Source organism: Macaca fascicularis, chromosome 16, assembly GCF_037993035.2.
Source record: "Macaca fascicularis isolate 582-1 chromosome 16, T2T-MFA8v1.1".
In the NCBI taxonomy this organism is placed as follows: Eukaryota; Metazoa; Chordata; class Mammalia; order Primates; family Cercopithecidae; genus Macaca; species Macaca fascicularis.
In genome coordinates this window covers 74946190-74971390 of record NC_088390.1, presented here as the reverse complement: position 1 = coordinate 74971390, position 25201 = coordinate 74946190, and the positions used below count along the sequence as shown (strand labels likewise).

The window sequence follows — 25201 nt, the reverse complement described above, 5'->3', positions numbered from 1 at the left end:
TGTACATGCTCAATACCCATCCCAAACTTCTTCTTGCATGCTTTTCTCTCCTGCAGAGGCTAGAATGTTTTTTAAAAAATCTACGTTTCTCAGTTTCCCTAGCAACTAGATGTAGCCACGTGACTATGTTCTGTTCATTAATGTTAAGTAGGAATGCTATGTGGGACTTTTAAGAAAACTGCTTTAATTAGTGTAACTCAAATGGTAGGTAGACTCTTTGCCCTCTCACTCTTCCTTTTTTCTTCTGCTGAGGTCAAGAATGTGATAGCTGGAGCTCCAGCAGCCATTTTGGCCATGATGTGACCTTGAAAATGGAAACCATACAGCAGGAAAATAGAGCAGAAAGATAAGAGGACCCTTGGTTCTTAATTACGGTGGAGCCCCCGTACCAGCACTGGACTGAGCACCTCCAGACTTGTTTTACATGTAAACTTTTATTTGGGTTTTATGTTTTATCCCCCAAAGCACAATCCTAAATGATACATTAAATCACTATCAGTTTATAGGTAATCCCCACAGAGAATAAGAGGTCATGTTAGAGCCATGGAAGTGGAACAGATCTTCCAGAAAGAATCTATACAATGGGGAGGAAAATAAGCACCGATTTCTGGAGAACCTCAATGCGAAAAGCAGAGGGAGAGAAGTCAGCCAATGAGACTTGGGAGGAAGAGACAGAAAGTTAAAAGGATGTGTCAGACCTGAGATGGTCTGCTCTGATTCCTAGCTACAAGAAGTGTGAGTCAAGAAAGGACTCACTGCCTATCTGAAAGGAGTGGGATGTGTTGACAGCCTCCATCTGTCATTGGTTGACAGCTCCATCATGGTCTACTTCCGTTTTAAGGTCATACTCTTTTTGGGCTAGCTCCTGGCCAATCACTGAGTAACACGGTAAGCAAAGATCACTTCTCAGTGCAGTTCTGCCAATGATTGAGCAATGCATGGTACAAAACTTCCACCCAAAACAGGACTTCTCTAACAGGCCCTCTTTGTTCCAGAGTTCTCCATCAGACTGATAGAGACCATCAGACCTGCATCGCAGTCAGATAGTTCCTTCTACCCAACTAATCTTTTGACGAACTAACCCTGTTTCAGCATCTCCTTGCCAGAAAACCCAGCTGGAGATTAAGAGGCTGTACAAGTTAACATGTATTATTTGATTTAATTAAATATGTATAAAATCATTTACTTTCAAAGTGAAGAGGTAGGTTAATGATTTCTTCAACTTACCAAAACTACCAAACACAGATATTCTTATTCAAAGCAGTTCACTTTCTAATTCATGTGCTCAGTCCTCTCTGGTTTTTTCTCTCTCTTAACCCAGAATAAAACCATATTTCATCAACAGTCCTTCCAAAATGTCCATTTCTGTTGTCTTACTTTCCATTTAAGTTTTATCTTGCAATCAAATATGTAGGAAAAATGAGTAAGAATAAATTAATAACATCACAAGGAATGCATTTGAGGCCCTTTGTGTGCATCATTACCGAATACTGTCCAGATTCAGCTATATTATGGTATAAATCACAATCATTCAACACATAACTCCATATGGTAACAGCTCAATATAATAAGATTAATTTATAAGGCAGGTATTAAATATGTTCCCAGAACATAATGGCCAAGAGTATTGTCAACAGAATTCACTGAAAAGGTCCTTGTTTCTGAGAATCCAACCATTTATTTCACAAAGACAAAGGTTCATTTTCTCTTCCTTCCTTTTATGTCCATCATCATTTAGCACAAATTAATCTCCCAAGCAAAGCACGAATACCTGCAAATATGTTGGCATTTCCTTCTTATAAGAAAAGCAACAAAGCAGATAAAAATCTGCTTTCCTCAATTTCAGAGAGCCACTATTATTGGTGTACTATTGAAAACCTCTAATGTTCTCTTTGGAGGTCAGCAAACTACCACCCATAAGCTAAATCTGACCTCTCATCTGTTTTTTAAACAAAGTTTTATTGGCACACATTCCTGCCCGTTAGTTTAAATACTCTCTATGGCTGCTTTTGTAGTACAAGAGCAGAGTTGAGTCACTACAACAGAAACCATTTGGCCTACAAAACCTAGAATATTTACTATCTGCCCCTTAACAGAAAAGATTTGCCAACCCCTGTTCTAGTTTTAAAATTATCATATGCTTCTATATTTCAGGTATTTATCCACTCATTTCACTGACATTTTAACATGTTAACATCACAGTTAATAGTGTCAATCTGAAATCAGATAACTCTTTTTAAAGATCATAATGCATGCTGTTTTTCTTTGATTAATATGTGGTTACTATTTTTAATTAATCTATTTTTTTAATCATCTTCTACCCAGATGACATTTGTGTTTTTTCTCGGATGACATTAGAATCTTGACTCCAACACTTGATATTCAGCCATGTTTTAGGATAGAGGTTTAAACTTCAGGTTTTGGAATAAAAAAAAAAAAAAATCTAGTCCGCAAAGAGACTGGAAATAAAATATCTACTGCTTTAAGAGAAATAAAAAGATGAGTATGCCCTAATTCTAATGTTTTTCTGTCTTTCCTTTGGAAAAGATTGCCTCTCTAAATAAAAGAAAGAAGATGACAGCCTTTTAAAATGCCTTTCATCCTCAGATCTTTTGACGTCACAGACCTTCCTATTTTAATGGAGCAGCACCTTCTAAGAATTCATCAATGAATCGTAACACAAAAAGGAAGGGGAAGAGGAGGTCTAGAGTGCAGGAAGATTCCAAACTGCTGTCCTAAATGGCAAGTGTTATGCAGACCACAAGTTTGCTCAATTCAGAGATGCCCAGAAGGCTAAGCGTGGATTTCTGGTTATCAGCTTCCGTGTGTCAGCTTTCAGCTGGGAGGTCTGTAGCTTACCCACAGAACATAAATCAACTTAGGTCTCTGTGTGATGACTTTGCCCTCCTCCTGAGGCTCTTTATTTTCTCTTACTGTTTCCTTCTCTGTAGTGCACACAACTACTTGGGGTTTGTGAACCATGGGTTCAATCACAACTTCAAGACAATCAAATCAGCACTTTTGAATGTAGTCTGTCAGTTTTCATATGCCAAGTACATTTTTACTTTCCTTTTATTTCTAAAGTAGTGTAAATATCTTTGCATAAAAATCATAAAAATATTAGTAAGTAAAAAAAGGAAAAAGAAAATTCGGATTATTCATAAATCCCACCATCCAAAGAAACCACTGCAAAATGTTGCTATATATTTATTTATGCATGCAGTGAGTTGAGTAGTGCTCATCCCTCACCTCACCTTCCAAAAGATACGTCCACCCAAAACTTGCAAATGTGACCTTATTTGGGAAAAGGGTCTTTGCAAAGACAAATGTAATTATGTTAAGGATCTCAAAATGAGACAAGTTTGGATTATCTGGTAGGCCCTATATCTAATGACAAGTGTTCTGATTTCAGACTCCTGGCATCAAGAATTATGAAAGAACACATATCTGTTGCTTGTAGCAATTTGTTACAGTGGCCTGAGGAAGCTAATACATTTGTTCAGTAAATATTTATTGAACGATTGTAACTCAGATATTATACCAAGGAGCTGGTGTATAAGACACCAAACAGGCCGGGCACAGTGGCTCACACCTGTAATCCCAGCACTTTGGGAGGCCGAGGCAGGCAGATCACAATGTCAGGAGATCAAGACCATCCTGGCTAACACAGTGAAATCCCATCTCTACTAAAAATTAAAAAAAAAAAAATTAGCCGAGCATGGTAGCAGGTGCCTGTAGTCCCAGCTACTTGGGAGGCTGAGGCAGAGGAATGGCGTGAACCCAGGAGGTGAAGCTTGCAGTGAGCCAAGATTGCACCACTGCCCTCCAGCCTGGGTGATAGAGCAAGACTCCGTCTCAAAAAAAAAAAAAAAAAAAAGACACCAAACTTTTCAAAGTTTTAATCTGTGCATACGTAGAAATATATATATAAATATGTTTTTAATGGGTAATGATACAATTGTTATTAACACACTTTTCCATCTAGTGATATAAACATCTTTTTATGAAAATAAATAAATATAGCTTCGTCTTACAGATGAACTATTATTTTGCTCAGTTTTCAATTTTCAAACATTACACTTATTTCCATTTTGTAATACTGTAATAACCATTTTTTCATCTAAATATTTACATACAACTTTAATGATTTCCTCAATTTTTTATAAATGGGATTCAGAAGTCGAAGTCTGTACCAGTTACGAATTTATTGCCTCTCAGGTCCAAATCTACCTTTCTCTGTTGTGCTTTATGAAACTGGAGCTGGACCCTCTGGACATTTCTCATTTACCAGTTGCCACAATAATAGGTTTTGTCAATAGAGGGCGCTGGAGGAACTCTGCAAGGCAGTAGTGATAAGAAGACACTTCTCCTCTGGGTCCCAGTCCTCAATTTTATTTCAGCATGGGAGCCCTGCAGCCTTCACCAACTAACTCCAACCACACTATCAAGTTGCACTCCCCACCACCACCACCAATCTGGTTGTTTCCTCAGTAGCTCTGACCATGGCCCCAGGCATCGGTAGCCCCTCCCATGGGCTCTTAGACAGATCAACATGGTCTGCTATCCAGAAAGTTTCTTCACCAACAGTGGCTGGGTTTTCCAGTGGTAAACATACTCTCTACAATAAGGTCTAAACTTCAGCCTTGGCTTAAGATCCTCCTAGTCCTTAGATCCGCTTTTCCTCAGCTTAGATGTAGCAGCTTCTTTTTTGTAAAAGATCCCTTTTACAGGTAGGTGTCTTATCACTTTTACTAGTTAATAATTCTTTTTATTAAATTTTTCCTTTTCAAACAATTGGTATGCTTTTCATCTCCTAACTGGATCCTGACTGATATAAAGTCTGTATGCATTTACATTACCAAATTAACTTCCAGAATGGTTTCTTCAATTTACAATTCCTTCCCCAAGTCCTAGTCAATTCTGGATATTTTGTTCCTTTTTTTTTTTTTTTTTTTTGCAATGAAAATGTGATAAGAAACAAATGATCTATTGTCAATTGTTTTAATTTGCATTTATCTGATTACTATTAAGGTAGAGGCAAAGCTACTTGAGTATATGTAGCATTGGAAGGAGTCATATCAAACCAAGAAAATCAGATAGGGAAGAGGAAAAAGGAAGGGAGACTTTCACTTATTACTCTAAAATTTTGTCTATTGTCCAAATATTTTACAAAGAGAGAATATTCATGCATTACTTGTAGAATTAAAAATAAATGCATCATGAAGATATGGTGCTACTGAGTCCTCTGTCTGCCTAGATTCTACTGCTGCTAGTCAGAGTTGTTGCCTTCCTTAGCAAAACTGAGCACTCAGCTTTGAAACTGGTTTATCCGGACCTGATACCATGGGCTCCAGTCATGACCACTGACTTCTCCCTCTAAGCCTGCATCTAAAACATCAAAGGGAAGTGAGGGCTTAGCATATGTGCACGATTATGGCAACAATGGTTCCTGACTCTTCTGGGATAGATGAGTCATGATTTTTAATACCCTGTTTCATGAGTTTGACCCTAAGTCCAAATTTCCAGTTCATAAAATATGGCCAGCATACATCTGTGGAAGAACAGAGGGAGAGTGTAGAAGCCATGGGATCCATTTGCCTTTTCCTAGTTATCAAGTGAATGCAGTGGAAGGTTGTGAAATGTGGGACTGAGTGTAACCCAGAGAAAGGAAGACGGCACAACTGGTTCACCACAGACTTAGGCTGTAGTCATGCATCTATTTCTAAAATAATCAATCATCTTTTACACCTTTCATCCTTGCTTCCAAATTTAAAAAACAAAAGCAGCATGAAGAGAGTTAAGATGATGTCATTGTGTCTGTCCCCACTGTGATTTATAATTTTGTGATTCTTCGTTTGTCAGAACTAAAATATCATAAAAACATAAATATTTGAAATTCTCCTTCCAAGACAGAAGAGTCCTTTAATTACTCCGCCAGCTAACAGACCTCTGTCAGGCTGAACTGCATTGAGAATGGAGAGGGAGACGAAAGCCATTAAGAATGGAGCCCATTGCCCTACGTTTGAAAGGACTGAAGTGGGATGAAATAAAGAGAAGAGAACAGGCATGGTGGGGAGGAGTTTGTGGGAAATGGGGTGAGAGGGTAAAAAGGAAAAGGAGATTACAAAGCCTGAACTTTGTGAAGAGAGAGACACGTATTAAGGATATTTAGAAAGAAATACTAATAATTGTATACCTCCATAATGTAATTCTCTTTTCCATTCCCTCAAAAATTACTGAGTGAAGACCTATGTTAATTTTCAAAGCTTTTTGGAGTCATTTCTATTTATTTTAGCTGTACTGACGTTCTGACACTGAACTTTGAGCCAGACCAAGATATTTATTTGTGTTACATTTGTTTAATGTTTGTCTCACCCACTAGCTGTGAATTCATATGATGGATTAGGAGTTGCTAGAAAACACTTATGATGCTTTAAGACATGACATTCTAAAGACCCAAGAAGTCCCAACTTGCTACCTTCTAAGAATAGCTATACTGTCAAGGTAGTAAAAACTGAAACAGGGAAAACACATCTGCTGTTGTTCAGTCTGGCATGTAAAGCTCACATAATATATGCAAGGGTTCTGTTCAGATGCATTGCACAGTCTGAAAGCCGCTGCACATAAAATCTGTGAATTTCTTCCCCTTTTAAAATATAAATTCAGTTAATTTAAGTTGAAATTGCTCTTACACATAGTCCTTACCCTCTACCATGTATCTCCTTTAAAATAAAATAGAACAAATTTCTTTGACTGCTGCTCCTTATTAACCTGCTTCACCTAAATATCAAAGCCCAACGCTTTCTTTCAATTGTCTCTTTAAAAACCTAGAATTGCCCAGGATATGAGGTCACAAAATGAATCAAGTCAGATTTTAATAATATTGTAAATATACAGAAAAGTAAACAGAATGAGTCATAGTATGATAGAGAATAATGTGACCAACATCCGTATAGCACTACCCAAGTCTGTCAAAATTTAACATGGATGCTTCAGATCTTTTTCTAAGAAATCATTTCAGATATTGCTGAAGCCCCATGTATAATCTTCAATAAGCACCTTTTTCTCACTTTAATTCCATATGTAATCACTATGCTGAATTTGGTGTTTGCTAAGAACTGAATATCTGCGTTCTCCTCAAATTCATACGTTAAATCCCCAATGTGACGGTATTAAGCGATGGGGTCTTTGGGAGGTGTCTCAGTATTTTAGTGTTGCTATAAAGAAATACTTGAGGCTGGGTAGTTATAATGAAAAGAAGTTTATTTAGCCCACAGTTCTGCAGACTATACAAGAAATATGGCACCAACATCTGTTTCTGGTGAGGGCTTCAGGTTGCTTCCATTCATGGCAGAAGGTGAAAAGGAGCCAATGTGTGCAGAGACTACATGGCTAGAGAGAGGAAGCAAAAGAGAGAGGGAGGGAGGTGCCAGGCCCTTTTTTAACAACCATCTGTCACGGAAACTAATAGAATGAGAACAGTGTTCCTTACCCTCCAAGACATTAATATATTCATGAAGGATATGCTCCCATTATATGAACACCTCCCATTAGGCCTCACCTCCAACAATGAGGATGAAATTTCAACATGAGATTTGGAGGGGTCAAACATCCAAATCATACCAAGGGGTAATTACGATGGGTCCCTCATGAATGAGATTAGTGCACTTATTAGGAGATGAAAGGACCAATGCTCACTCTTTCTTCAACATGTGAGGATACAATGAAAAAAGGGCTATCTGCAAACCAGGGAGAGTGTCCCCATCAGATACTGGATCTGCCAGCACCTTGATGTTGGAATTTTCAGTCTCCAGAACTGTGAAAGATAAATTTTTTTTATTTAGGCCACCCAATCTATGGTATATTTGTTATAGCAGCAGACTGACTAAGACAGTATTCATTATTCTCATGCATGTTTTTATAATTTTGCCAATTTTGTGTTTGTTTGTTTTTCAGAGACAGGGTCTTCAGACACTGGAGGGCAGCCGCATGATCATAGCTCACTAACTTCAAACTCCTGTGCTCAAGAGATCCTCCTGCCTCAACCTCCCATGTAGCTCAGACTACAGGTGAACACAATTGCACCTGACTAATTTTTAAAATTTTTTGTAGAGAGGGGTCCTATTATGTTGCCCAGGCTGGTCTCAAACTTCTGGCCTCAAGTGATCCTCTCTCCTTGGCCTCCCATAGTGCTGGAGTAATAGGTGTGAGCCACTGTGTCTGGCCTAGTTTGCCAGTTTTGAAGCTTATCTAAATAGTATCATACTGCTACACACATACACATGCACACACACCATATTCATATTCTTTTACAACTTGAAGATGTATCTTTGCTGAGAAAATATAGTTATGCTTCCTTCATTTTAACTGCTCATTATATGATCATACCACAATTTATTAACGTATTTTCCTATAGATGTACATTTACTTTCTTGTGCAATTATTAATCACAAGCCAGATTGCAGTTAAAACTCTTCTGGATGGAGGTATGTGACCTTTGTTTTTTATTTGATTTTGTTTTAACATAATTGAATAATAGGACCAATGAAGTTGCCCTTTTTTTAATGTTCAGTTCTGTTAGTTTTAACACATGGAGGTATTCATATGACCACCATCACGATAAGGATACAGAGCAGTTCCATCACCCAAAACAACTTCCTAATGCTATACCTTTGTAGTCATACCTTCATCATGGTCCCTAATGCCTGGCAGCCAATGATCTATTCTCTGTCACCATAGCTTTTCATTTCCAGGCTAACATATAAATGTAATCATACAATATGTAACCTTTTGAGACTGGATTCTATCACTCAGAATAAGGCCTTTGAGATGCATCAGTGCTGTCATGTATACCCATATTTTGTTCTTTGTTGTTTCTAAGTAGTATTCCATTGTATGATGTACAATCTATTTGCCCATTGAAGGATGTATGTATTATTTAATGCTGGCAATTATTAATAAAACTGCTATAAAACTTTCATAAATAGGTTTTTATGCACACATAAGTTTTCAATTCATTTGGATAAATACCTAGCAATGGATGACTAGGTCATATGGTAAGTACATGCTTATGTTTTCAGATGTTTGGAGATTTACCACATATCTCTGTCATTTATTTCTAGTCTATTTCTATTATAAGCAGAGAGCATAGTTTGTATGATTTGATTCTTTTAAATTTAAATGCTTGTTTTATAACGCAGGATATAGTCCATCTTGGTAAATGTCATGTACACTTAAAAATAATGTGTGTTAGGCTGCTTTTGAGTGAAGTGTCCTATGGATGTTAAATTAGATTTAGTTGGCCAATAGTATTTTTCAGTTCTTCTATATCCTTGCTGATATTCTGTCTACTTGCTCTATGAGTGACAGAAAAAGAAACACTAAAGTCTCTAGCTATAATCGTTGAATTTTCCCATTTATCCTTTCAGTTTTATAGCTTTACTTATGTACTTTGACGCTCTATTGTTAGAGGCATACACATTTAAGATTATTATGACTTCTTGGTGAATTGTCTTTTTGATTGCTACCTTGAGTAATACTAATATAATTATGCCAGATTCCTTTTAATTAGTGTTTGTCTGGTATGTCATTTTCTTTTTTTTTTTTTTTTTTTTTTTTTTTTTTTGAGACAGAGTCTTGCTCTGTTGCCCAGGCTGGAGTGCAGTGGCACAATCTCGGCTCACTGCAAGCTCTACTTCCCAGGCTCATGCCATTCTCCTGCCTCAGTATTCTGAGTAGCTGGGACTACAGGTGCCCACCACCACACCAGGCTAATTTTTTTGTATTTTTAGTAGAGATGGGGATTCACCATGTTAGTCAGGATGGTCTCGATCTCCTGACCTTGTAATCTGCCCACCTCAGCCTCCCAAAGTGCTGGGATTACAGGCATGAGCCACCACGCCCAGTTGTCTGGTATGTCATTTTCTATCCCTTTACTTTTAAGTTACCAGTGGTCATATATACACCTGGTTTCTTGTAGGCAGCATAACACTGAGTTGTTTTTAATTCATTCTGAAAATTTCTGTCTTTTAATTGGTGTATCTAGGCCATTTTATATTATATAATTATAAATTTATATTATATAATTATATTAAATACCACATATTTAATATAATTATCAGTATGTTTGCATTTAGGGCTATCATTTTATAATTTTGTTTTCTGTTTATTTCCTATATTTTTGTTCCTCTTTCCCCTTTTTCTGCTTTCTTTTTATGATTTGGGTATTTTTAGTGTTTCATTTTAATATATTTATTATTTTTATTATGTCTGTCAGTATAGTTTTTAGTTTTATTATATCTCTTAGTACAGCGTAGTATTATAATCTAGGAATTATAACATATATGTTTAACGTTTCTCAGCTATTTGGAATTAATATTTTACCACTTCAAGTGGAATGCAGAATTCTTACCAACATATAAGTCCCTTTACCCTCTTCCCTTCATGCTGTAGTGGTCATATGTAGTATGTCTCTGTGTGCTGAATCGCTATCAGACAATGCTAGAATTTTTGTCTTCAATTATTATGTGTATTTTGTAAACTTAAGATGAGAAAAAATGATCTGTTATATCTACCTGTATGTTCACCATTTCTGTTGCCCTTCCTTCATTCCTGATGTTCCAGGTTTCCCTCTGGTGACATTTGCCTTCTATCTGAAAACTTTCTTTAGCATTTTTCTTAGAGCAGGTCTGCTGGTGATTATTTCTTTTAGTTTTCTTTCATCTAATAATGTCTTTACCTCATCTTCACTCCTGAAGGAACTAAATGCTGGAAGGGAACTTTGAAATTGTGTACCACAAAATTCTTGTTTACATGTGAGGCAAAGGAAGCCCAGAGACATTAAATAATTTGTCCCCTGCCACCAAGCTAGTTAATGATTGAGCCAAGATTACAGTGTAAGCTCCCTAACTCCCAATCCAGTGCTCTTACTCTTCCTTCCAAAATGCCTTGGTTTGCTTTCTCAATTATTTGGTTTATACTGGAAATAAAGTTGTGTGAAAAGATCTAGATTAGTATATGCTTAGTAGAAGAAAAATGTAAAATTCTCATTTTTTAGAGCTGAAAAAGACATTAAAGATCATTCACTTCAGTGTTTCATGTTTCAGATGAGGCAACTGAGACCAAGAGAAGGTAGTTCAGTTTTCCAGGGGAAATTTACTAACAAGTAGGGCCATGACTTTTTATAGCAAGATCACACTACATACCCATCATTTGTAAAGAACAGGCACTTATTTGTTTATTTGTGCTCCCCAGTAGCAATGATGGGGAAACACGTACTCTCTGTCTATCTCTCTCTTTAGCCCCTTAGAACCTTATGACACAAGTTGGATGACCAGTGTTAGACAATGGATCCCACCTAGCCTATTTGGAATCAAATCTGTGACTTTGTTCTCATTAGCACTGTCCTTTCAACCAGTGATTCCCAAACTTCAATGTGTGTCAGAATCTTATAAGCTGAGAAGAATCAGTTTATTGAAAATGTACATTCCTGGCCCCACCTCCAAAAATATACTAGATCTATGGTGTGGCCCTGGAAGTTGCATTTTTATAAACATACCAGGCAATTCTGATCCACAGGCTGCACTTTGAGAAATCTCTGGCTTATGTTGAGGCATTGTGTGTTGGTCATGAATAGAAAATTTTGGACTTTCTACCTCAGAATAAGGTGTTGAGTGCAATACTAAATCAGTATCAGTTTCTTAAGTTCACTCCATTCCAGGTCTTCCATTTATAGTAATTTCAATTGCATCTCTTGCTGATTACTGAGACAGCTAGCAGGTAAAGGTAACATTCCTCACATGCATCTATACTGTAATAAAAACTGTGAGGGACATAGATGTCTACATTTAGTTATTTCTTTATGTGTCTCTTACCTATTGGTTTTTCAATAGGACCACTGAAATTTCCATTAGTGTTCTAAGTGAATGTCTACTGGAGCTGGGCACAGTGGCTCATGCCTGTAATCCCAACACTTTGGAAGGCTGAAACAGGCAGATAGCTTGAGCTCAGGAGTTGGAAACCAGCCTGAGCAACATGGTGAAATCCCATCGCTACAAAAAAAAAAAAAAAAAAAAAAAAAAAATTAGCCAGGCCTGGTGGCAGGAGCCTGTAGTCTCAGCTTCTTAGGAGACTGAGAGGTGGAAGGATCACTTGAGGCCAGGAGTTCAAGGCTGCCATGAGCCAGATCACGCTCTGCCACTTGCATACCAGCCTGGGTGACAGAGAAAGACGCTGTATATTTAAAAACAAACAAACAAACAAAACATAATGGATGTTTAACCTAACACTTACGTAGATGTTCTAACTTAACACTTATCTTGAGCTAGATTCTACACATTTACGTTTTTATTTTATTTTCCAAACCACTTCCCATCTCCACATATGAACATACATAAACCCATAAACACCATTTATTCTACAGGAATTTGTTAATTCTCATTTGTATGCCTTGCTGTGTCTAAGATCCTATGAAGGCACGAAATTAAAAAAGAAAACATGTTACCCTTGAACTTATGGAGTTATAGTCTAGTATAGAAAACCAACCACACAAACAAAAACCAACTAGTCATGTTCTGAGAAACACGGGAATGTGGGCAAGACAAAAATAGAGTCTCACCTTCGCAGATTGAGGAACTCGGTGTTTAAATGTTGACTCTATTGTTTTCATGATTTAACTCCTGCAAGTAGAGAGCTTGATATTTAGCTAGACTGAAAGGAAATACAACTGCCCTTTGCATTTGCTCCTCTTAATGCACGCAATGGCACAGATTGCTAATCTACTCTGTGTACGGCCTCATACTTTTTTCCCATTGGCTTGTGAGCACAGATATAGCTTGACTCTTTGATGATCACAAAAGACTCTTGAAGGCAGGAAGGCACTGTGTCATATATTTCTTTGTGTCTCCTACAGGGTCCAAAGCTATGTCATCTTATTGTAAAAAATAATTTAGCCCCTACTGTGTACTAGGCCCTACGTGAGATTCTACAGTTGTAGAGAATTTAGCCCCTACTGTGTACTAGGCCCTACGTGAGATTCTACAGTTGTAGAGATGGCCGATATCCCTGACTTGACTCAGAAAACATTTCTTGAACATTCCCCAAATGATAGGCCCCATCCTTAGAGTTCTGTGTACATATATAAGTAGCATTCTCCCTCTACACTCAGGAGAGTGCTCCAGTGAAGAGGGCAGACATGTGTACTGTATAAATTTGCAATGGCTGCTGTAACAAAGTACCACAAACTTGGTGGCTTAAACAACAGAAATGTATTTATTGTCTCACAGTTCTAGAATTATAAATCCAAGTTCAAGGTGTCAGTAGAGTTGGTCTCTTCTGAGGGCTGTGAGGGACAAATTTGTTCCATGCCTCTTACCTAGCTTCTTGTGTTTGCTGGCAGTCTTTGGTGTTCCTTGGCTCATAGAAGAATTGCCCAGTCTGTCATTATCTTCACATGGCATTCTCCCTGTATGCATGTCTTTGTGTCCCGATTTCTCCTTTCTATAAGGACACCAGTCATATTGCATTAACGGTCCACTCTACGCTAGTATGAGATCATCTTAACTAACTTAACTACAACAACCCTATTTCCAAATAAGGCAACACTCAGAAGTATTGGAGGTTAGGATTTCAACATGTGAATGTGAGAGGGGGATATAGTCAACCCATAACACATACTAAAAAGGAAACCCAACATGGCCAATGCTGTAATATGGTAATATATGAGGAGCTATGGGGACACATGAGAGCACATGGCACTGAGTTTAGTGGGTATGAGGACAAGCATCAGAGAAAAATTGGACAAATGGCCAAAGTTTGGGTGGATCAGTGGGTGTTTTCCAGGTGGGGAAAGGAGAAAAAGCTTTTGATTAAAGACACATCTGTGAGAGGTTGGAGCACTTGGGAATTGCAGAAAGTCTTATGGGGTGAAGAGACCAAAGAGGGGGCATATAAAGAAGAAGAGAGGTAGAAGCCAGACCACCAAGAGCTATGTCACAATGAGTGACCTAATCTGGAAACAAGGAGAAGCTCAGGGGGTTTTCAGGAGGAGAACATCCTGGTTGCATCAGGATACCAGAAGTCTCACTCTGGCAAGAGTGCAGGTGGGCACTGAAATAGGGTACCATGGAAGCAGAGAGACCGTTAGAAGCCTATTTGCAAGTCTGAGCAAGAGATTATGAGGCTCTAGATACATCAAGATCAGTAGACATGGAAAAGGAGGGAGGGGCTTCCTACGAAAGATACTAAACAGAACGATGGGTCCCAGCAAACAGAAATTTAGGATAACTTCAGCGTGAATAGAGAGGATGTATGTGAGGCTGACGAGCGCGCCAGGGCCCAAGACATGGAAGATCAGAGGAGCAGGGGAAGGCTCATTTCTAGGAGGGGGAAAGACAGATTGGAGGCAAACCTGAGGATGCCAACATCCTATTGGCCAATCCTACTGGTAGGATTTCCACTCTCCTATCCCAGCTTCATTCACACTTAATATCTAACTCCCGCACACAGTTCTGCACTTGCCCTTGACCTTCAAAGGGCATGGAAAATATGTTTACATAATTTCCAAGCGAATAACACTGTCGTTCCCTAAATTGGGGCCAGAAAAAAAAGAGTCTACTGAGGGAGTATGACCCCATGGGTTGAGGAGAATTGAAGTCACAAGACCTGCAGTGTCATCACATCCACGTCCTTTGCCAGCCCAGAAAAATGCTCACCAGTTTGCCACAGTTATTGCAGATACAGCACCACCGTTCAGTGCCTGACTTCTTCATTCGCTGGCCATGACATCTAATTAAACACATTAGAAGTTGCAACGTCTCTCAGAAATTGGAAACTGGTTAAAATTTAATTCTGGATTAAAAAGGAGGAGGTTCTAGAACCCCTCAAAATGCCCACCATCATACCCAGAGGAGTGGAGTAGCTGGGAATAGTATCATCTTGGGCTTTTTCACTTGGACTGGGCACTCAGGTCACAATGTTGTGCCCCTGAAAGTAGGTTCCTTCCTGCTATCTTCCTTTTCCATCCTTTTCTATTTTTGTCCTAGCGATGAGCAGTCTCTAACCTAGCCTAGCATACTACAGAAACTAGTAAGTAATCATAATGATAGCAAACACATGTTTCACATTTATTTAGGATGAGTTAGGGGCTCTTCTAAGCAATGTATACACAGTCAAGTGCCACATAACATTTTAGTCAATGCAATGATGGTCCTATAAGATTACAATACTGTATTTTTACTGTATGTTTCCTATGTTTAGATACACAAGTACTCACCACTGTGCTCCAACTCCCTACAGCATTCAGTAGTCATATGCTGTACAGGTTTGTACCTAGGATCAGTAGGCTATGCCATATAGCCTCAGTGAGTAGTAGGCTGAACCAACTAGGTTTGTGTAACTACACCCTGATGTTCACAGGCACAGGAAAATTGCCTAAGGATGCATTTCTCAGACGTGACACATAATTGTACTTCAATTCATTTAAATCTCATAACAACTTTAGGAGGTAGGTTCCATCATTATCTTCATTTACAGATGAGGAGACTGCAAAGTCCCGAAGAAACCTTCCACTGAATCACGGAGAAAAGAACTCTGGTCTGAACCCACAAGTCAAAGTATGTCTGAAGGTTCTTAATTCCAGCAAGGGAAGGGAGGAGGTTAAAGAGTAGAATTAACTTACATGGGAAGATTTGCTGCCTGGGCAAGCAGCTTCTGGTGGATTTCCTGAACATTCAGCAGGGTGGGGCAGCCTCTCCAATCAGACTTACACTTTACTATACTATGGGATCGTTAAATAGAGGAGCCAGGAGTTCAGGACTCCCTCCCTCTTCCTCAAAAGGAAAATTGGGTGTGGGAAGGGTACATTACCTCACAGGATATCAGAGAAAGCCTAAATGTGTCCTCCAGTGATTCATTTGGGTGGACTACTTTCACACCAAGCTAAACTCAAAAGTTCGGAGTGGGGTCATCAGGGCCCCTCCCTCCCTGAGTGCAAGAAACATTTCCTCTTTTTAAAGTACAGGCAGAGTTGGAATCAAACTCCTTCCAAACAGGAAATCAGCAAGATTCTAGGTAAAACTGATGCCTTACTTTTAAAGGTCAAGCTCTTTCCTTCACCAAGAGGTGTTTCCTGAGCACCTACTATGTGCCAGGCATGTGGTATGTAGTTGCAATGAATCTTGATGTGTTCTGTGCCCTGCAGGGGAGCGGAGATGGAAGGGAACACAAAGAAAGAACAGATACCAGCACAGCCACCCCCGCTTCCCCCAACCCCCCACACATACCGATTTGGCAAAGCTTACAGGGGAAAACATGGTTTTAGGGGGCTTGTGGGGTTTTTTTCTAAAAAAAAAAAAAAAAAAAAAATAGAAATGGTAAAAAGAGGCTTCGGACCCCTCACGTCCCTTAAAGTGACTGGACGGAGACCTGGGCAGGGAAAGTGGGAGGCCCGAGCGAGGGGGAGGGCGCAGGCAGTGGGTGGGTGACAAGGTGCAAGGGCAGCGCCGGCCTCGGGAGTTGGCCGTCAGCTGCGCCAGAGGCAGGTGCCAGCGGAGAGTGGGCGGGGGTGCCGGCGCCAGGCCAGGCTCAGGGAGGCCCCACGCTACCTCTGCCTCTAGGAGTTCAGGCGCGCAGACAAGCTCCCGGAGCCGCTCCTGCTTCGCCAACTCCCCACTTGCGCCACCCGTGCCAGCCAGGGGCACTGGCGTCTCCGCCGCCCGCAGAAGGAGTCGCGGGAGCACTAGCAGCCGCCGCCGAGCGACAGCATCCTCAGGAGAGACGCCCGGGCTCTGCAGCCAGCTGCCTCCGCCCGCCCTCCGCGCTGCTCTTCGTGGTCGCTCCCCCCGCCCCTGCTCCGTCGCCCGTCCGCCCGCGGCGGTAGCCGGCGCCCGCGCCCAGGGGCCCTTCACCTGCTGCGGGCGCCCGGGCGGGCGGGCGCAGGGGAGAAAAGGCGCAAGAAGCGGGCACCCCGGGAACCCCATTCCCTCGGCTCACTCGGCGCGGAGAAGCAACGCCCTCTGACACCGAGAGCCCCGGTGCTCCGTGCACCTGGTCCCCAAGTTCAGGAGCGACACTCCTCCACTGGGACCTAGCCCGCGCAGGGATCATTCCAGTCCCATTGACCCCGGCCCGCCTGCGGGACTCCAGGCGCCTCTTCTGCCCGCACGCCGCGAGCCCTCCCGGGACCCCGGAGACAGCTTGCCTGCCCCCGGCGTCCCCCTCGGCCGGCACGCCCCACCGCTCCGCGCCCCGGCTGGGCCATGCCCGGGCTGCGCCGGGACCGCCTGCTGACTCTGCTGCTGCTGGGCGCGCTGCTCTCCGCCGACCTCTACTTTCACCTCTGGCCCCAAGTGCAGCGCCAGCTGCGGCCCCGGGAGCGCCCGCGGGGGTGCCCGTGCACCGGCCGCGCCGCAGCCGCCTCGGACCCCAGCACTATTGTGCACAACTTTTCCCGAGCCGGGCCCGGGACTGAACCAGCCGGCGGCAGCCGCAGCGGCTCGAGCTCCAAGCTACAGGCCCTCTTCGCCCACCCGCTGTACAACGTCCCGGAGGAGCCGCCTCTCGTGGGAGCCGAGGACTCGCTCCTGGCCAGCCAGGAGGCGCTGCGGTATTACCGGAGGAAGGTGGCCCGCTGGAACAGGTGAGGACCCCGCCCGGGACGCGGGAGAGCGGGCGCTCTGAACGGGGCCTCCCCGCGCCCCCGTCTCCAGTCCCCTGCAGCCCCCGGCCCAAGGCTGCAGCGGCTCCACCCACGGCTCCCGCCTTGGCGCTGGGCTTTGGGTGTGTTCCCCACCCGAACCCCACCAGCTGTTCCAGACCCTCACAGTCCAGTCCTGGAGTCAGATAGTGTGAGGAAAAGTTTCTATGCAGCCGCGCGGCGAAGAAACGCTCTCAGCCCCTCCCCTTGAGCGCCTGGGTCGTCGTTGAGCCCCACTCCTGGTCCATTCCCAATCCCCTCTCTCTGTCCTGATGTGGAGGACAGCCGCCGCTGGACTTTGGGTTTCCAGAATGAGGCCCCAAACAGGGCGTCTCCAGAGCTACTTGGAATTCAGCACTTAACCGTGCTCTTTGGGTAAACCTGGGCGCCTTCCAGAAAGCGTGCTTCTCCCCCAAACCCAGTTATTGCCCTTTCCTTATTCCTCTGCCCAGTTTCAGAGATCAAAAAGGGGTCACCTGGGGCAGGAAGTAAATGGTCAGTTCTCTGCCGCAGTCACCCCATTGTTCACATTTAAAACGCGGCTTTGGCCCCTCCAGCAAGTGTTACAACTTGAAGGCAGTTTTATCTTGTACGATCCGGGTGATTTGGCCTGACTTGGATCTGCGGCTCGATGCTTCCACAGAGGAGATAAAAATCTTCCAGGGAATTTTTAAAACCCAAAGCAAAATACAGAGGAAAAAAAAATCAAATATATTTAGGATAAAATTAAGAAGAATCTTTTTGGAAAAGGATGGGGGTGTTGGGGAAGGCAGCATGCTCATTATTGACATCCCTTGCTAATGGCAGGAAGCCTTCGTATGAGTTAAGGACTCTGTTTTGAAGTCTAAATACCACTCACATTCAGAGTTCACTATCGCACCACACCCATCTCTTTACTTGATACAATAGATTTCAAAGTAAGATGTCATGGGTGGTTTTATAGTCCTTCCAGAGGATGAGCAGACCATAAATCTCTCTTGAAACTCAGAGCTGGGCCGATTTAACTGTTTGCTCATTATTCTGTAATGCTGAGATTGGAGGGAAAAAAAAAAAAACCTTCAGGAAAATTTTGCAAAGGAAGAAGTTGAGTTATTGGCTGAATCACTGTGGTGAATTTCAGTAGTAAGTCTATGGCTCATGATTTTATGTTAGAAAGAAAGTGATTCTCAATTCCACTGTTAACTGCGTGCAGTAATAAATGGCAGTTTGAGATTGCTTCTCAGACACTGTCATTTTCAATATTATCTTTATTTCATCAATAACATGGAAGTTTGGATTAGTGAACCAGGAAACGTTGCCCTTAGAAAAAGTATCTACATGTCTACTATGGATCTGAGAATGAGAGACTGGACAAAGTCACTTGCTTTTGTAAATGTGATCAGCATTCATTCAGTAACATTTCTGTGGTCTTAAACTTCCCGGTGTTACTTTGGACCCGAAGCAAAGTCCAGGGGAATATTATGGCAGAAAAGCAAAAATCTTTCTCACGAAGCTGTTTTACAATCAGTTTTAAGCTTGATTTCTACATCATTATGTGTCCAAAAAAGACCAAAAAGAAAAGAAAAAAAAAACTTACAAAAACACACATACTTTCTGACCAGAAATCATCTTGGTCATTTAACAGAAGATCTAGTGGGGGCTGGTGACCTTGCTATATTCAGAGATCACAGACTAGGTTTGTGCGGTTGGTCAAATGTGACATTTTCCCAAGTAAGGTTTGTGGGCCATAACAGGAGGACCCGCTGCACTTATAAATGTTAAAACTGGACCTCAGAGGCAGAGAACACTCTCCCTTCACCCAAACTGGATAGTAATTGTTAACATGAAGATATTAATAAGCAGATGTGTTGTTACTTATATCAGGGTTAAAAATGAAACACAAGGCCGGGCACGGTGGCTCACACCTGTAATCCCAACATTTTGGGAGGCAGAGGCTGAGGGAGGATCACTTGAGTCCAGGAGTTCAAGATGAGCTTGGGCAACATAGCAAGATGTCGTCTCAAAAAAAAAAAAAAAAAAAAATAGCCAGTGGTGGCACATACCTGTAGTCCTAGTCACTTGAGGGTCTGAGACAGAAGGATTGCTTGAGCCCAGAAGGTTGAGGCTGCAGTGAGCCATGATTGTGCCACTGCACTCCAGCTTCGGTGACAGAGTGAGACCTTGTCTCAGAAAAAAAAAAAAAAAAAGAAGATTCATTAGCCAGGGTGAATTTGAGCCACACTCAAGAGTTCTGTTGTGAGAGGGAGTCACTCATTACCTTAAATAAGAGTGCTCCCCTGCCGAATATGAGGACATAGCATTGCTGATGAAGACAGGGGGCCTGCTATAATGTGCAGGATCAAGGACCCCCCCGAGATCCCAGCAACAGCCAAATAAATAGAATGGACAGCAGAGGAAGAAACAATGAAGGACCTTGCTAATTGTTTTTCTCTCGCGCAGACAAGCTCTCCTTGTTTGTAGCCCTGCCAGTATTTAAAATTTAGTGATTTATAAACATATGTGGGCCAGGCACAGTGGCTCACACCAGTAATCCCAGCACTTTGGGAGGCTGAGATGGGCAGATCACCTGAGGTCAGGCGTTCAAGACCAGCCTGGTCGACATGGTAAAATCCCATCTCTATTAAAAATACAACAATTACTTGGGCATGGTGGCAGGCACCTGTAATCCCAGCTACTCAGGAGGCTGAGGCAGAAGAATCGCTTGAACCCAGGAGGTGGAAGTTGCAGTGAGCAGAGATCGCGCCACTGTACTCCAGCCTGGGCAACAGAGCGAGACTCCATCTCAAAAAAAAAAAATGTGGATGCCTCCATGCCAATACCTAACATGAAGTGCTATCCAAAATAATTGTACCAGCAAACTGTCTACCATACCAGGAGAGGTACAGAGAATAATATAAGCCAAATCAGTGTTCTTCACCACTTGCCCAGAAGAGACCATCAGTCTGAGTGATTTTTTTTTGTAATTTTGACCATCATACTAATATAAGAAATGGTATGAAGTCAGAAAGTGCCTTTCCACAATTCAAGCTCATTACCAGTAACAGGTAGGCTACGGTGTGTCTCCCCACCTCCCTACTCCCCTATGCGTTGCTTTTTAATTTCACACAATGGAAGATGACATTTTTACAGTTTTGAATGTCTTGGGTTTTTCATTAATATTTGTTCACTGGATGTCAACATTTAGACAGTTAAGTTTCAAATGGGAAGACATGTTGATTTTTAAGGTGGGCTGTCTGTGTGCTATCTGGCCCTGAAGCTTTCCGCAAACCTCCTTCACTCACTGTTCTTCCCTCCCTTCCCTTCTTTTCCCCCCAAAAATGTAACTAAGTGTGGCACAATCCAAGTTAAAAGTGTAATTAGGGAAAGTGTTTCTGTCAGGTGGTCAGCTACTGATCACGGCCAGCCAGCCAACGCCAGGCTCCATCAAGCACGATGACACATTTGGCACCTGTCTTGAATAGCAACGAGGAAAGTTCACAGGGAAGGAGGGAAACGAAGTCTTCACTATTTCAGGCCATACACTAACAAGCCAGAATTGTGCTGCTATTAGTCCTTTGCTTGAATAAGTGATGACGCAGGGCGGGCAGGCTTACCTGGAGCACAGGTGATGGTTCACATTGTTGGCTCTCCTTTGCATTCTCAGACGCTGAGCTTTGGATTTCTTCCCTCACCCACAAGTTGCCCAAGTCAGACAACATCTGTCTTTTGACGTGTCAAACTGATCAGCTTGGCCAGTTTTGCCCACATTATCACTGGCCTTTTGGCCACATATCTTTGGTCAGTTTCTCTGTAACCCTCTGGTTTTGACAGGCAAGGTCAAACAGGGTCAGATCTCCCTAATGTAGAAACTCCAGCAGCTACAACCCAAATATGAGTTTTTGCTTTTCTTTCTTGACATCTTCCTCAGATGTCAGGAAGGTTATATTGTCTTGCAATTACAGATTCGGCATTTCTTAGGGGTGTGTGTGTGTGTGTGTGTGTGTGTGTGTGTGTGTGTGTGGTTTCCCACATCAGAAGCTCCTGTCTTCTTCCCCCCTCCTCCTACCTATTGCTGTCACTGAAAGAAAACCTAGTCCTGGGTCTCTCTTTGAAAATCACCACAAAGAGATTGGGCAGCTTTTCAAAAATGACAGTTGGTCAAAGGGAGTAAGTTGGCTGAAGTTTTTCTGGGGGATGCTTTGAGAAGATCCAGAAGCCAAGGCAGATAGAGAAGGGTGGAGAAGAAGTCAGGAGAGATGAAAAGGAATTCAGCTAGAAATAAGAATTGCCTCGTCTAGGAGCTTGGGGAAGATAAGTTCCTCCCTGCCCCAGCTTCACCCCCCTGCCCATGGCATCTGTGGAAGGAAAAATACAATCTCTTCATTCTTACCCCCATCTTTTTATCTCTGTCCTGCTTCTTTTGTGCCTGCCCTAGAACGCTCTGAACCTAGATTTCTTGTGAGCAGGCAGTTCAACCCGCAGGCTAGATGAAAGTCCAGGTTCTTACTCATGGATGGTGGCCATCTGCTTCTCTCCCAGAGTCAACAGGGCCTTGGCCCCTTGTTGGATTCTCCCGCCAAGGATGCTAGGCTAAGACAGGAAGTGGCCTCCTGTGATTTGGAAATGGACCTCAGCCACGGCCCGTGTGTGGTTAGCAGAGGGAGTGGGGAGCCTGACTTCCATTTCCCATTTCTCCCAATTAGAGCCTTGCTGGACTAGTTTTGGAAAAGATATTATTTTAGTGGTTTAGGCACTCCTGCTTCCAAACAGATCAAAATGAAGCCCTTCAGCTAGAACCAGAGACCGTTCCACTGTTCCCAGCAACAATCTTCTTTCACCACAACCAAGTTCTCACCAATCCTGAGAACCCCAGTGGCGAATTTTTTGCATGCAAATGCTCCTACCTGCAACATGCTTGTTATGTGCCAGGCACGTTACATACACTTATTTTAAGCCTCAGAACCTCTGTAGAAATAGGTGCATGTGGTAGATGGAATTCCAAGACAGCCTTCTAAGATTTCCAGCCCTGGCATACACACCTCACCTAGTTGTTCAGCCCACTGCTAATATGGGTACTGCTAACAAGGGATTTTACAGATGTAATTAAGGCCCCATACCAGTTACCCTTGGGATATGGAGATTATCTGGTTAGCGTGACCTAATCCATGAACCATTTAAAGCAGAGTTTTCTTGGGCTGATCAAAGGAGAGGAAGCGAGAGATTCAAAGTAGAATAAGGATTTGATGAGCCATTGCTGATTGAAGATGGAGAGGCCATGTGGCAAGGGATAGCAGCGACCTTTAGGCTAAGATTGGCCCCAGCTGACAGCCAGCAAGGAAACAGAGACTACAGTCCTACAGCCACAAGGAAATGAATTCTGCCACCACCAAGAATGAGCTTGGAAGCACATTATTTTCCCCAGAACCTCCAGATGAGAAATCAACCTAGACACCACCTTAAATTCAGCTAAGTCCCTGTGCAAAGGGGACAGCCACACCAAGCTGGAGATCTGACCTACAAAACTGTGAGCTAATTAATGAGTGTTGTTTTAAGTTACTAGGTTTGTGGTACTCTGTTATATAGCAGTAGAAGACAAATACAGTACTGCTATTTACTTCATTTTACAGAGGAAACTGGAAACCAGAAGGTTATATAACCTGCCCAAAGTCAGGCAGCTAGAAAACCACAGGCAGGGTTTATACCCAAAGGGTCTGGCTTCAGAATCCATACTCTTAACCACCAGTTCCACCACCCTATGTCCTTTGATGCCCAGACATCCCAGCTTTTCCTCCTTTGCGAAGGCTTTTCTGAATACCCCTCCCCACTGTGGTCCCTCTCTGACTATATACATCCTCTCCATATATACCATATTCTTTTTGATTGTCCACTATGTCCAGCTGTGACTTCATGGAAGCTGTCTGGAGCTTCATGTGAGAAGGAATGGTCACTTGCCCTTGGCATGAAAAGCCCCCAGCTTGCCCTGGTCACTCTTTATAGCTGTTTCAGAGCCAGAGTCAATATCTGTGGAACAAATCATTGGAAACAGATGACACTAGGATTTGGGGGCTGTTAGTCAATGGCCTATTATCTTCTTTGAAAATGGCCTTGAACAAAAACAATTCCAACTGTAAAATCATCCCACTTGTCTACTCCTCCCTGTAGAAGTCTAGAGCAAAACCACCCTGCTGAGACATTCTGAAATTTGGATGTGAAGTGCTCTTCTTATTGCAGTAGCCTAAATAAAATCAATGTCAAAAAAAAAAGCCATGAAGGAACGTTGAGAAAGCATCATTTGCCAAGAAAAGAGGGAATTTCTTCAGCTTCCTGTGCTTTCTGAGGAAGAGCAGCCAAGAAGTCTTGCATTAAAGAAAAATGGGAAACACAGAGACCTTGACTTCGCCAAAGCTATCCCTGCTCTGCCTCCTTGGCAGGTGCTGACCTGTATTTTTTGTAATTATTCATTAAGCTAGAGGCTGATGAGAGCCTGCGGATTCTGCTGAAGTAGGCTTGCATATGGCCAAAAGCCAAGTAGGGATAACATTCTAAACAGCTGCAGCTGTAGCAGAACAGAAGTTACTAGGCATAAGTTCTTACCTGTTATTATAGGCAAGCACACACATAGGCGCTTAATGAAAACCACAGTACAGAAAAGAGGCTTAGCTCTTTTTGTGCCCTGTCACTTGGCAGAACATCCTATAGTTGAAATGTGAAACCAGGACAGAACTGAGTTTGAAGTGCTGTGGAGATGGCAGCATCCCTGACTTTCAATTCCTGCAGCCTGGCTTTGGAGACCAAGCACTGGGGGCAGCCAGTAGACTCGGGCTTGAGCAAGAGGCAAAGTCAAGTCCCAGGGAAAAGCCTGTTTTATTGAATTCACTAGCAATAAGCCAGATAATAAATTTAAGAGGCCCCAGGGAACACGGCATAGTAGAGGAGTACTGTTCCTAAGAAGCCAAGAGCCTGTCATAAAATTCAGCAAAATATGGAAAGTAAAAGAGAAATTTAAGAAGTGTTGGCACAGGGTACATGGACTGAGAAGCTGGATCATGAAAAACAAGGTGGCGTGGAAAGAGATGAGATTTGTTAAAAGCTTGGGAGAGGTTGATGGGATAGGAAAGATGTCCACTGAAGAAAAACAGAGCTGTTCAGCCCTGGCAAGTGAAACGCAGCTCTCAGATTTGCCTTCAATTGTCAACACCTGGGTTGAGCTCCATAGGTTGTAGGTAAATATTTTTGATGATGCCAACCAAAATGGAATATATACGGAGGGACAGACTGTCTCTCCTGGCCAATCCAAGTGTCCTTACAGGGCCTCAGTTTCACCAGTTGAAATGGAATTTTTTATAATTCTGATTGATTTTCTTCAGTGGCTGAATAGTCATAAATCCCATAGGGAAAATATGTCTTTCTGCCTCCACAGCTAGCTCATGCACTTTTTTTAACCCCATTCATAGTTAATTCATAGCTCAGAATTATGCACAACCAGTAGCTGCTTATTTTCACATTCCATGGAGACCTGAGCACTCAGAC

General features: G+C 42.3%; 1 protein-coding gene across 8 annotated transcripts in view; it reads left to right on the top strand.

Annotated features, from left to right (window-relative positions):
- Positions 1 to 16509: 16509 nt before the first annotated feature.
- FAM20A (FAM20A golgi associated secretory pathway pseudokinase) overlaps positions 16510 to 25201 on the top strand; it is a 61676-nt gene continuing 52984 nt past the window's right edge. For all 8 annotated transcript variants that reach the window (XR_012426070.1, XR_012426068.1, XR_012426071.1 and 5 more), the window contains exon 1: positions 16510 to 17635. Coding sequence is in view for 2 of the 8 variants with exons in the window: in XM_005584791.4 (XP_005584848.3) it covers positions 17256 to 17635 (380 nt within the window). In the remaining 6 variants the exon portion in view is untranslated. The remainder of the gene's footprint in view (positions 17636 to 25201) is intronic.